The 14,779-nt window shown below is 42.5% G+C and overlaps 1 protein-coding gene across 1 annotated transcript in view; it reads right to left on the reverse strand.

The window, feature by feature from the left end:
* The window catches only part of ADAMTSL1 (ADAMTS like 1), a 468,040-nt gene that overhangs the window by 225,090 nt on the left and 228,171 nt on the right, over positions 1-14,779 (reverse strand). Inside the window, exons 14-15 of the mRNA XM_079927992.1 lie at positions 9,800-10,101; positions 3,440-3,569 (exon numbers count right to left, since the gene is read on the reverse strand). Coding sequence (XP_079784118.1) covers positions 3,440-3,569; positions 9,800-10,101 — 432 coding nt within the window. The remainder of the gene's footprint in view (positions 1-3,439; positions 3,570-9,799; positions 10,102-14,779) is intronic.

Genomic DNA, 14,779 nt, shown 5'->3' on the forward strand with positions numbered 1-14,779 from the left:
AACCTAAATGTCCACTGACAGATGAATGGATAAAGAAGATGTGGTACATATATACAATGGAATATGACTTGCCATATAAAAGAATGAAATGATGCTATTTGCAGCAACAAGGGTGGACCTAGAGACTATCATACTAAATGAAGTTAAGTCAGCCAAAAACAAATATCATATGATGTCACCTATGTGTGGAATCTAAAAAGCGATACAAACAAACTTATTTACAGAACAGAAATAGACTCACAGACGTAGAAGACAAACTAATGGTTACCAAAGGAGGAATGGGGGGGCAGGGATAAATTGGGAGCTTGGGATTAATATATACACACTACTATATAGAAAATAGAGATACACACTGCTATATATAAAATAAACAACAAGGACCTATACTCAAATCTTGTAATAACCTATAATGGAAAAGACTCTGGAAAAGAATACGTATATATATGTGTGTGTGTGTGTGTATATATATATTATATATATACATAAAACTGAATCATTTTGCTATTCACTTGAAATTAACATAACATTGTAAAGGGACTATACTTCAATAAAAAATTAAATCTGCATTAAAAAAATCTAGTCCTCTCCAAGAGACTACTATTTTTTTACGTGTCCTAAAAAATGCAGGCAGTCCATGTGCACACACAAATTGGTACAATCAAAATACCTCGTGTTTGAGAACACGGCCTTCCTGCTGTGAATAGCCAGGCATGAGAATATATCTGCCTGAACCTGGTGAAAGTGGGACATGTGCTTCTGATACCAGCTCTGTCGATCACACAGAGGAAATCAGAAGGTGAGTTTCATCTCAGAAACATTGCCCAGATAGGACGTTCCCTCTAGCGTCTGTGGTATTCTCTGTGTGATCTGATATCACACACAAGAAGAAAAGCAGCTTCCTTTGGTGTTCAGTAGGACAAATAACTTCCTGGAAAAGCTACTTCTCTTAACCAGTGCCACCTCTTAGAGACATAGGCCCAGTGACCAAGACTCAGAACATCATTTCTGTATATCCCACAGAAAATGCTATGGTTTTTTTTAAACTGGCAGCCCATCAGGGAATACAGGGATCACTGTCAATGTGCAGGGAACACTGATCCACGCACAATAAGAATTGTGAATTAAAGATTTAAATGAGTCCCAGATGAATAGAAGGTGCTTGGGAAAACGACACACTGCCATGCCCCTACTAATACATTTCCTCTTTCATACACATCTGACATCAACATTCCGAAGGAGGGATCTTCCCCGATGTCAGATTGAAATATTCCACAGGAGACGCACCTCTATACACTTCTCATTTTTAAGATGAAACTCTGTTTTGGCTCTTGGATGGGAGGTAAAGAGAGTGAGTCACATCAGGCCACTTTGGCCCCCTTTGTTGTTTCAATTAGCATCATTCTACAAACACTCAGCTACGTATAGTTAGCCCAAGAAAACCATGCCTGCGCGCAGTAAGACATCCAGCCTGTCAGTCTGACGGTTCGCTGGTGGACATTAAAGCAGAGTTGACCTGGAGCAAATGCAATAACGTTAAGTCCAAAAGAGTCCTTGTCCTGGAGACAATAAAAAGGTTGCAAATTAAGCTTATCTAATTTAACCGTAATCAGTACTTGGAGGGTGGGAAGTAACGTCTTGTGTCCTACTCCTTCTGCTGCCCCAGGAAGGGAGAGGTTTAGGGGTTGTAAGTCCCAGAAGATGTGCAGTCTGTCCCAGCTACTGACTCCTCGGCCATGCCTCAGCTCATCACAGCATTTGGATGTCATTACACCACTGGAATGTGGTTAGAAAGACCCTCATGCTTGTTTTTAAAGTGACGGTAAATAAGTAGAACAGAAATGATTTCAATCATCAGCACAAAGCAGCAGTAACAGCAGTCCAACGCTCCTGCCTACAGAGCCATGAAGAGTTATGGGATTACTGGAGCAGGACGTGGTGACCTCAGATTATCTCGCGCAGCTAATTTATTTTGCAGATACGGAAACAGAAGGGGCAGACGTCTTGCCCAATGTCACACAGCTAGCGGGTGGCCGAGCTAGGATGAGAGGCCAGGCTTCCTGACCTGCCAGCCAAGGCCCTTGCAGGCTGTCCCTGCTGTACGTCTTCTGCTGCTTCCTATTAAGGAGACTGCAGTCAAATGGAGGGGTTTGGATCCCTTGCCCATGCAGCAAGGTCTTAGACTCACTGATAAAGTGAGGTCGGGACAGAGATGTGCACAGGGAGAGAAAAAGAGGTGTCTCAATATTCTATGCACTGGATCTAGGTTTTTCTTGGCCCAGCTCTTGACTCTATTTTACGCTGTTACTCCCATGGGTGGGGTAGTGCCCCCAGCAGTGGCTAACTGATTTTCTGGTTGCCTTGGAGAATACGGCACTAGTGGCCCTCGTCATTTCTGCACTTGAAGAGGGAAGCCAGGCCCACCCTTCAGACTAATATACAGAATAACTCTGGTGATGAGCAGGAGAGTGTCACTGTGGGATGGTGCCCTGAGATGATCCGAGGAGGCCTGCAGTCTGTATCCTCTAAGTCCCCGAGAAAGGCATCTAGTTGGCTGAGAAGTAAGACAGGCAGCATTAGCCCGACCAGAAAACTATCGTTAATTCCTGTAGGCAACACATTGCTTCTCCCATGATACCTTGCAGAAACAGAAGAAATACCCTTCAGAAATAGCAACGCTCTCCGTATGTAGGACATGATCCGGGAACATTCTTCAGCCCATCAGCAGACTTGAAAGTCTGGCTTTGCTTCTTTAAATGTCTCCCCTTTGAAACCAGAATCATAGATGAGATGGGAGACTTGCTCCAAACACGTGTATGAAGGAAAGTCTCTCAAGACCCCATAACATTGCGTAGGCTGAAGCAGTGACTGGATTGATGAACTAAGGCTCAAGGTTGGATAATAATGAGACCCAGGCAGGGCTGAACAATGATATGCTCTAATTGATTTTATGCATGTGGAATGACAGACGCACACCCCCGATCATGCTATAATGAATCCGCATGCTGTGTGTGCATATAGATTTCATGGTGGGTCAGTTATACCACCCAGATCCTTCAGTTCCTGCAATCCGCAAGCCAATCTGTTACCAGGGTGGGAGGGCTCGGGGCACAGGCTGAAAGGTGGCAGAGACCGTAAAGCCTGTAGTCAGTTCTCATTCCCTCCAGGAGAAAGCAGCAGTGGGGCCTGTGCACATACCAGCCACACCACGGGGCTTTGCTTCAGTGCACAGAGCATGAGCTTCTGCACCCTGGACCACTGGGCTGGAATTCCGAAGCCCTGGTTTCAATTAAATTCAAGTGGATTTGACTAAAAGTTTGAACTGACGCTAATTGGTTTTCAAAACACTGGGTAACAATAAGCGTTCTGGTCTTGCCCATGGACAGACGTACCCCGTTATGAACATGCTCCTGGGCAGCAGGGCGGCCAGTGCGCCTCTTACCTTGCCGGGCAGGGATCCAAACTGCAGGATTTCAGGAGCTGGGGCGGCCGCTGGCTGGTCACGCACAGGTTTTCATCCACGGGCTCCCGTGTCTGTTTGTTCAGGCAGATCACCACCGCCTCCTGGACACCTGTGTACAGATCACACTGTCAAGGCCAGAGTGGGTGTGTGGGCGGTGAGCTACTGTAGACAGGGCAGCTGGTGGGAGGTCTCTGCGACTGGGAGGACTCGCTGCGTGTCAGGCAGTTGAGAGTCCGGGGCTGCCCATCTCGTCAGGCATCGAGCCGTCTGAAGAGAGCACTCAGAAGTTTGTGCCCCTTAAGGAGGGCAACTCCGCCAAAGTGGGGAGGCTGCTCCCAGCACTGCTGAAACGCTTAAAAAGATGCCACCCGGCTATGCAGCCGCCAGTGCTGAAACAGGATAATTTAAAGCAGAAGGAGAGCAGGTTGACCAAAGTAATGACCCCAAGACCTTCACACATTGTATTCTAATCAACAGGAGATGACGGTATTTGGAAGGCAGGCCCAGAGCCGTGTTTGAATGTCCAGCATTCTGTAAATTGCTGTGCTTCTGGGGCCTTGCATCTAGGGCTTTGCTGGTTTCCTTCTGATTCGGGTTCATTTCTTTAGTGACCTAGAGCAGCTTGGCAAGTTGGAACAACGAAAGAGAACAAGATGCCTAATGACGAGTGACATCCATGGAAGACAATGTTCCCACTGTCACCCACATGCCCCTAACTACAGACCTAGTAAAACAGGAGTTTGAGGAGCGACTGGCGTACAGTTACTTGGCTCTTCCAAGGTGGGGTGTAGGATCTCTCACGGAAGCTTTCATGGGACAGGGACACATGTAACCACGTGTCCAGATATAATGGACATCCTTGTCTTGTTTCTGATCTTACAGGAAAAGCTTTCAGTTTTTCACCGTTTTGTGTGATGTTAGCTGTGGGCTTGTCATATACGGCCTTTATTATGTTGAGGTACGTTCCCTCTATACTCGCTTTGTTGAGAGTTTTTATCATGAATGGACCTTTAATTTGGTCAAATGAATTGAATATCGTTAAATTATATTAAATTTAATGTAATATCCAGACGTTTCATCCTGCTTCCCAGTCATAAAAGCAGTAGCAAAAATCCTCTGAGTGAACATTATTAGCCAAGTATTGAGGCTAGGATCCTGACATGCCCCATTCAATCCTCTCAACAACTCCATGAGGCAAGCACCGCTTTTATCCCCATTTTACAGATAAGGAAACTGAGGCTTAGAAGGGTGAAAAAACTTGTCAAGGTCATACAGTTGATAAATGGTGAAACTGTAGTGGCTGTGCCTTAGCACTGGAGCTTTAATGACTGACAACGCTAACATTCAAAAATACTAAGAGGATGTTACATCTGCTGGAGATCTTCAGGAATAAACCAGACATGTGTCTGGAATCATCTCAGCAGAATTCAGTTTAAAGAAGAAGAGAGACAGGACATTCCTGATAATTTGCTTTCAGTCACTCATAGCTATATATGTAAAGATATGTACATCTAAATGTACCTCTGTGTTGTTAAATATTTGTATGCAGTTATAGCAGAGTATGTATGACAATCCATATACTAGTTTTATATATAAATACACATACATTTTCTTTTTAAAATCTTCTGCATTGCTTCATCAGATAGTACCTAATATAGTACGACAGACCTATCACTTCTCAGCCCTGTCGCTTCCCTCCTCCTATCTACCCTGCGTTTCCCCAAGAAGTTATCACCCCAATCAACAGGCTAATGCTTTCCAAGGTGACGTTACACTGACTTCGAGAGGTCACTCAGCAAGCCACCATTTAAAAAGTGACATTTTAAAGCCTGAATCAGAATCGCCTTTCTTTTTTCCTAGGAAGTCTGACAAATCAAACACAAAAAAAAAAAAAAAAAAAAATCAGTCACAATATTTTCCCTGTCAGCTTTCTTTTTTCTAAGCCTTTTACGAGCTTCAAAAATTTAACTTAAATATATCACGGCCAGTTCAGGGTGAAGCATTTGAGATTTATGCTAGACATTCAAGATATTCCATCATATTCTGGAATGCTGACTCCAGGGTGTCCTCCTGGTTGCAGCTGGAGTGAGCCACTTGAAATTCATGGTATGATGATATAGCAAAACACTTCACAAGAAATTGTTGATCTCTTCATGGATACTTCCCACCAGAACAGTCTGGCATTATTAAGGTCATGATGACAAGGCGCTAGATGAGGCGAACTGTTCCATACAGAATCTAGAGCTGTGATTCTGTTTGAAATTAAGGTTTCAATTCATTTGTCTACCTGGTAGTATTCCAGAGATTCTAAATGTTACTCTAAAATAAAATATATTTTGGCTTTAGTCAGCTATTGAAGAGCTTATGAATTTGAGTTGGCAATCCCCGAGGCAGGAAGTGACCACAGGGCTTTTGTCACCTGCCTTACTTGAAAAGGCTTGCTTGGGGCAGGGCATGTATTGGGGGTGTATGAGTAATGTGACCTGTTTCCACTTTGTGAAATCCTTGTTTACAGAACTGAGGTCCTTTCAGGACTGCATGGAATGGGACTGCAAGGGTTAAAGTTTCTAAAATGACATCAGTAATCTTCTGAGATACACAGAACACAGTTACATGACCCCAGCCAATAATCCTAGCTCAGGATAAAAGTCACCTTCGGGTTGGTTAAATGCTGAGATTAAGAAGCATTCTAGAGTTACTACCTTCTAATCTAACGTCTTCTAGAAGGATGCCCTCGGCCTCTGCAACACTGCATTCAGGGTCTGTTGTCATAGCATTCCTAGATGGGGGGTGCGGGAGGCTAAGGGCAGAGCTCCGTCGTAATGAAGGAGGATCTGGGACCAGCCCTGTGGTCAACACACAAGAAATTTTTGTGGCATTAATGCATGAGATGCCTAAAGGGCAGGGCATTCCAAAGCAGAGCGTGCAATCTGGGCCAAGGGACGGTGGGAAGGAATGGGGGCCTGGAGGAAGCAACGTGGCGTGAGGGAGCAGCCCTGGCATGGGGGTGTGGGAAGCTGGAGAGGGAAGACGTGTGAAAACTTCACCTGTCAGTTCACAGTATACTGGACTCAGGGCAGTCGGGCCGGGATGTGAGAAGATAGCTCATCAAGTCTGTGCTATTTCCCAAATGGGCTAATTTTTGCACTGAGAAGGACGTTTTAAACCAACACAGAACACACGTGTATGTATGGTCCTTTCCGATTCTGAGTTTTCCTTTCTTGACAGAAGCAAAAGGAGAGGACTCAAAAGGAAAAGGGAGCAAGATGCACAGGATTTCACCTTTTATACTTGCTGAAATCAATTTCAAGTTTTCCTTCGGCTAGATTTTTTTTTTTTTTTTTTGCGGTACGCGGGCCTCTCACTGTTGTGGCCTCTCCCGCTGCGGAGCACAGGCTCCGGACGCGCAGGCTCAGCGGCCATGGCTCACGGGCCCAGCCGCTCCGGCGGCATGTGGGATCCTCCCGGACCGGGGCACGAACCCGCGTCCCCTGCATCGGCAGGCAGACTCTCAACCACTGCACCACCAGGGAAGCCCCTTCGGCTAGATTTTAACGTCGATTTTACCATCTAGGAAGGAGGTCAATAAAGCTGTTCAGGTTCAAATCTACTCTCCTTGACTACACCTATCCGTTCACATATGGAAAATTAAAATATACCCAGGAGATGTTAGTGAGACAACAGGACACAGATCTGAACAGGTTAGGCTCACTTTCAATCTTCCAGAAAATGGGATTTTCGGTGTTTATATCTCCCAGAATAGCAAAATTGTTACATGATATTTGATGACAGCTTGGGGAAACGCAGCCATCAACTACAGCCTAAATTACTAACTAGTTCCTTCTGGTTGCTACCTCTGCTAGGTGAAAGGTTACTTTTGTGTCTATCCAATTTCATCTCTTGAGGTTGCAAGAACAATAAAATTAGCTAGACTGGTCTTATAACCCCAAATTGATTTAAAATCTATGTGTTAATCCTGCAGATTTTTGATTGGCTTCAGCAGGAATGATTAAAAATATCTTCAACCTTGTGGGTTATAGCTTAGTGAAAGATCAAAGTTGGTAGTACCATAAAATGTTACTGCCAAACAATGACTTCAAAATATACATATCCCGTATACCAAAATGATTTTTTAGTGTGTTTGGGCATCATATGCACCATGGGACCCGAGCATATTTTCACCACTTTGGAATTTTCAACTTTTAACATTTTAGGCATAGATATATTACCTCGGCACAGTGACACAACTGTAGGTAAGTGTGCACAGTTGTCGACAGATAAAGACCTAACTGGATATAAATGATGTACACTTTATGTTATACAAAGATGCTCAGTTCCTACAAGCCGACATCGTTTGTGTATGAAATATACAACTCTTATTTCCAGATCAATAGCTTCTGAAAACCTTTTAAAGGAAAGACATTCCACATACTCTCTACGCTTTGAATTTTATACCCCTGGTTGATCAGCAGCATGGTTAGAATCTTAAAGAGAAAGGTATCTGGTCATTTATATATTCCGTTACAGCATCATTTTTCCCATCTGCTCATAAAGTTCATGGCTTGACTTATAGCTGAGAATCATAACTGAGAGATCATAAATAATCTTATTCAAAGCACATTCATTTTAGACTAAAGATCATGATTGTTCAATTCAGGTGATCATGGAAATTGGGGATATGATCATGGAAAGTGGAGATAAACACACACCATCTGAACTCTTGAGTCATTCACTATGTCGGAAAGAAGCAACTGTAGCCACTGCTGTGTCCTTTCCACCTGGCCTCTGAGCTCCTGCTGGGGCTCAGAGATCACCAAAGCTTATTTAATACTCCTCCCTCATTAAGCATGGAAGAAAAGATGTCCTCATTGTGAGTGGAGGGCACCACAGGACATGGATTAGCGGAGTTCCAAGAAACTGTCTTCCAGAATCAGATGGAAAATTCTAGGTTTTAAAATAATAGGCTCTCCATGAAAACACTTAAGAACTCCATGGTTTGAAATTGGAAGGCTTAGAAACAAAACGAGAACCTCAAGGTCAAGACTATTAAATGCTTATGAAGCGACCTAATGGAGAAAATTGATTTCTCTGCTCGTACTTGTTCCATTCCTTTTCAACTACGCATGAACAATTTGGGCACATGTATTCTGACATTCCCAGTAATGAGAAAAGATGCTTTTATAAAAGAGTTTCCAAAATGTCATGGTTTAGAAAACAGTTTGGGGAAATAATTTTAATACAGATATTTTTATACCAATTAAGTAAGAAACTTTGCTGGGAATGCAGATCCTTAATGTGACAACAGGGGTTACTGATAGCCAGTGACAGGGATTTGATGGGAAGTCAGCTAGCGTTTCCTCACCTATCAAAATCTCTCTTGGGAGTAGACACGGGAGACAGTGTCGACACGCATCTAATGCATTTTCTACAGTGGTACGAAAGATCGTAATCTTTAAGAATTAATTGTTGATTTAAAATGCCTTCTTCTCCCACTACAGTTCCATTACTAACACCTGAAATTGAAAAATCACTGAATCCGTTATCACCATGAACTAGACCTAAGAGAACCAGGTCAATACACATGGAAACATTGAACATTATTTAAATAATATTCATTCAATGAGAAAGCTTCAGGAACTCTCTAAGTGCTTAAAGAAGTGAGGTATGATGAAAAAAGACCCTTGGCAGAGAAATGAACAGCAGGCCTAGTCCCAAATGTCACTCACTAGCTGTGTGATCTTGAAAAAGTCACTCAGCTTCTCTGTATCTCAGTTTTCTCATCTATAAAATGGCAGTGGGGTCAGGATTCTTTACATTCTTTCCAGTTCTAGGTAACCACAGTGTTATCATTGCCCTTATACACCCTTTCCCTTTGTCAATAGATATTACTTTGGGAATCAGCTGAGTAAATCAGATTGGCTGTACCCTGTCCTTGGGAACAGCAGTCTGCTTGTCATCTTGGGTCTTGGTTCATACCACATGCGCAGAGGCAAGGGCATAGATAAATAAAAGTAAATGTTGAGAGCGTTGCCAGGTCAGTGTCAACTTTGTTCCTCAGTCAGATACGCTAAGATATATTGCAAAACGTCAGAATGACAACTAAAAGTAAAAGCATTACTTGTGATGGCTACTCATAGCTGACAGTCTAAAAGCTGCTCAAGCCCAAAGAGAAATACATCTGTGCTTCATTCAGGCCGCTTTACATTTAGAATGGCTTCCTCCCCCTACTTATCATTCTTGGACTAGAGGCAATCACGTGACACAGTTGCAAGCAGAGAGAGAAGTTACAGAAAAAGGACAAGCCGGTGGCGAGGATCTGAGCCAGATCCCCCTTCTTACCTCCTCCACATGACTCGGAGCACTTGGTGAAGCCCTCATACTCCCAGTCGTAGAGCTGGTCGAAATCCTGCAGGCCACCGAAGAGGCCACCTGTCTCTTCCGGGTTAAACTCGGGAACCTCCCCGTTGCAGGGTCCTGCGTAGCAGGGGCGCTGCGATGCCGGCTTGGGCCCTTCACATTCGTCAACGGGCAGGTCGGCCACGGACTGAGAGAAAGACAGGAGCACCTGGCACCGGACTATTCGCACCTGGGTCCCCACACCACAGGTGACCGTGCAGGCCGACCAGGCCTCTGGGATGAACCTGCAGTCCGCAAGCAAACAAGAGGACAGGATGAGAAGCCCCAAACAGGAGACCGCGGGTACTGGGAGGGTCCTCATCCCACCTGCCACCGTGGCCCAGTGCCGTCCCAGGATGTGCTCAGGGCTCAGCCACCCTGTCCTGTGCTGGGCGCTTCGGTGTAGTTCATGAGCTCACTTGCCACTGTTTCTGGATTGGTTTCTTCGTGAGTGTCATATGAACCCCCAGCTGGAAGACATTCCAGCCACAGACCACCTGCTTTCTCCCTGCTTTGCACCCACAGTGGTAGCTCTTTGGAGCAGGGAATTGGTTTCTTCTCTAGCGATCTAAATCCCAGCACTTGTGCCTCCTGCAGATGCCGGCTATTCTTCCAGCAGACTAATACTAAAAACTCTAACAAAATCAGCCCTCAGTGATATTTAAGGAAGTATTGTTTTGTTTTGTTTTTAGTCTGAATTTCAGGTTCTGTAACTTTCTTTGCTTTTCTGCTCAATGTGCTTCCCAAGATTTATTTATATACAGAAAGAGAAAGAGGGTTTTTTGTAAGTTTCCAAGAATGGAGCAGAGCCTTGTTCCTCACACATTCTTTGAATTAGTCTGGACTGCAGTTCTTTTTATATCCTAGAGAAAAGCCCTGCTACAAATTTAAATCCACAGGCATGTCACAGTAAACGAGAGGGCTCTGCATTCATACGAGTTTGTTCAACAGCCTCCAGCGCCTCCCCACCGAGAAAAGCTACATCAGGGAGAACTTGGTTTTGCTCTGAGTTTCTCTAGAATGTAGGACAATATCCAAATTCCAAAAAGGCTTTCTTCCTCCCACTAATCAACAATGGCCATATCTGCAATGACCTTGAGAAGTGCCTAGAGAAAAAAAGCCCAGAGGGAACCACTAACATTTTCACAAAGTTAGTATCATAATCTGGAGAAAGGACTTTGGAATTAAAAAAAAAAAAATTACTTTTCCATGATCCTACTGCTTTTGAACAGGGAGTCATGCTGAGGAGGCATGCAAACCTGGCTCTTTAACCTTGACTTTGGCAGAAAAGGAAAGAAGTGATAAGAAGGTTATAGCATTAAATCTCAGCAAGTGAAAATAGTTCCTATCTAGTTTAGGGAAACTGAAATTCTAACAGGAAACCAATCCAAGTTTTCAAACTGGAAGAAGCACAACGAAGATGTGGCCTGGGCCCGAGCCTGGGCTGTGTGCAGAGCAGGGGGACTGGCCCGGAGACCCAGACCCATGGTGTCTGAGGCATGGAGGGAGTCCCTTTAAGAAAGGCCTGAGCATAGCACAGGGAGATGAGCTCGGTGCTTTGTGATCGCCTGGAGGGGTGGGATAGGGAGGGTGGGAGTGAGGGAGACGCAAGAGGGAAGAGGTATGGCAACATATGTATATATATAACTGATTCATTTTGTTGTAAAGCAGAAACGAACACACCATTGCAAAGCAATTATACTCCAATAAAGATGTTAAAAAAAAAAAAAAAAAAGAAAGTCCTGAGGCTTGTTTCCTTTGAAGAGCCATCCCCTAGGGGTGAACGAAGGTCACATACAACCTTGTCAGGAAGGTGCATGAGGGAGGAAGCATCATCCAGACTTATTCCCAAGAAATTCTCATCACAGAGTCACCTCCCTCTCTCTTTTCTGAATTCCTAGCCATCTCCTGGCACCTAGAGAACGTGGTGGGGAAAACAGTATCCTAAAAGATTAAAATGTCTTTCCCTCTTTAAATAACGCTACCTGTAGCCGTCTTTTAGGAATATAAAACCAAAATCTGCCATCGAAATCATTTTAACCCTCTTATTACACATTCACATCTATCTGCCTGAGTCCTGGAACAAGGATCATAACAAATACACAAGCACTGAATTTTACAACCCAGGTGTGGACAGAAAGGAAAATACACACCAAACTATTTTATGTATAAGAGAAACCTAGAAGCAGATGATAAGTCTGCCAGCTTTGACAACAGTGATGAATAATGCTTGTTTAATAATGTGGTCCTGAATTTTGTTTTCAAATGAAGAAGATGACAAGATCTCAGAAAGAATGGCACCCTAACAGCTTTTCCCATACAGGAAGGATTATTGTTCTGTCAGCTATAATAGCCCTCTTCAGTGACTATTCCAAGAGACCAAGGCTCAAATAGCTTTTTCCGTAAAGGGCCAGATAGGGAAGATTTTAGTCTTTGTGGGCCATGTTTGGGAAGCTTTGTTGTTGCAATAACCTCTGTTTCCATCTTTTTCCTATACATAGAAACTTATGACAAGGAGCTAAATTGATTTGTTTACGGATTATCTCCTAGATAAAAAGTGAGTCCCAGATGAAATCTGGAACATAAAGGCTGCACAGATGAAACCCTCCGCTCTCCTTGCCTATAACATGAATCACTTTGCATTTGTTCTCTCTCCAGGACCGGGAAGATACACCAAAAGCACACTAAGTAGAAAAGGGGTGCTACCGAAGCCCCATGAACTCACTGCAATGACTGAGAACTGTTTACTTTAAAGTAGCATCTAAATGAAAAAAGTAAAGAAATATGTGTGTGAGGGGGTGTGTGTGTATTTTTGGCTGTCGGGATACTTAGGGTTAATCTACTTTATGTCTCCCAAGTGAGAACCTTATCAAGTGTCAAACAGCCTTACTGGCTTATCTCCCAACCCACTATCCTTAGGTCTTCATCAAGTTCACACCAATTAAGAACAATTTGGTCTTTAAGTGGTGCTGTCTTTTGGCAGTCATCTTAATATCTCTAGTGCATACACTGGATGATTTACTATTCTCTCTCACTGAAGGCAGGAGATTGTATTTCAAAAGGAAAATATCTAATAGTGCAAACGGCCAAATGAATAATAACTGTTTTTCATGTGAAACCTTCCCCCATATCCCTAGATCTCCCAACTCTGTATTTACTATCTTGAGCTTTCTGGCCACAAGTGGGAGGAAGCAAGGTCAGTGAGAGGGCAGTCATATGAGCTAGGAGGTTTAACTGCAATGTTTAGAAGACGCATCTTGAGTAGTTCTTGCTGAGTTAGAACCTTTAAAGTGGGACCTTTAAAATGGAGTCAATGTGTCTTTTAAAAATCAGTATATTAATCGTTTTGATGTACAGTGTATTATTGAAGTTTAATTTGGGAATTCTTTTGGTTAGCAGCACTATTGCCAGATGGATGAAGAATGGCTTGGATAAGAGTTCTTTCAAAGGTGGGCTTGAGCTTCAGAAATGATTGATATGATTTCTGCATTTAGTTTTCCCATCTCCAGGATAAAACAAACAAACGAACAGAACCCTGGCAAATAAGTAATTTATGTTTCTCTCTGGTCTTCTGTTTGCAAGATTCATTGTTCATTTCACTACCAAAATACTTATCCTTTAATTAGAGGTATTACCACAGTCCCTATTATGAAACAGAAAAGAGTGATAATCAAATTCACCTGGAAAATCCCAAAGTGGTTTAGTTTATTAGTGGCTATTACAGAGTCAGAAGCCTGGACTGAAATAATAAAAACTATTACTTAATATGATGCTAAAGAGAAACAGTTCGCTCTTGGTTAGTCTCACATTACTGCAGATATTAGCCAGACTTAGCTCTAGTTTTATACACACATGGCCTGATATTTTTTTTTCTTTTCTCCTCTTCCTTTCCTCTCTCCCCCTTTCATATGAGTGCTTGTTAAAAAAAAAAATCATTGGGATTATTCAAAATAAGAGTAGCACAATATAGTAGCTCTACAGTTGTGTTATTTTGATGCTGTTAGGAGCCTCACCCCATTCTCTAGTTTCAAAATGCAAACTGAAACTTGCAGAAAATCACATTAGAAATATTTAATTTTTGTTTAGTTTTCAATCTTATAACATTTGAGTTATAAGTTGATAGGGGTTGTGGATTTCTTTTTCCTCTTTCTTTTGGTGATTTTAGGGTGAGGGGAGAGGAGGGAATGAACTGAAGAGTGTAGAAAAAAATATAAAAACTTAAAAGGGACCCCAAAGATTACTGAATAGTCTGTCCAGTGCATTGTTCCTAGTTATTATAAAATTTTAAAATCTTTCATTGACTGTGAGTTATTTTACAACTTTTAAACTGCAGGAAATTGACCATGAGATTCTTTCCCATAGAAATGAAGATTGTGTCTTGTGGAATGCAGTTGGTTGTCCTGTGGATAGACCCATTTTGCATCTACTTATAAATTCATTTCAGTATTCTCATTTGCCTGAATATGTTTGGTTCTTTTAAATTTCCTTTGAGTTGGTTGTAACATATTCCTGGTTTCTTCATTAATTAATAAGGTAAATACAATCTTTGACAGATGTTTATTTAATATGCACATGAGAATCATGATTATTTCCTTTCTAAAATTTTCTCACCTAACCAGTGGCCACAGAGGGATCTGGAGAAGAGTATATTGGAAAAATAAAATACTGTCTAAGTAATTCTATACCAAATTAACCAGAAAGTCTTTTACATAAATATGTCATTTGGGGACAAAAAAATCATCATACGTCATTGGTAAAAATGGTATTTCATATTACCTCATCTTATTTTTAGTTCAATCTTTCTCTATTCTTTTTCTTTAGTTTTGAAGGTTGGTTCTTCTCCTGATTCTGGACAATCTTTGAGACAGTAAAATCTTTAGGAAAAGGTGCAGTTACTTAAACCTAGCTGGGCATTTGGGCATT

Source organism: Stenella coeruleoalba (genome assembly GCF_951394435.1).
Source record: "Stenella coeruleoalba genome assembly, chromosome: 7".
NCBI classification, from domain to species: Eukaryota; Metazoa; Chordata; class Mammalia; order Artiodactyla; family Delphinidae; genus Stenella; species Stenella coeruleoalba.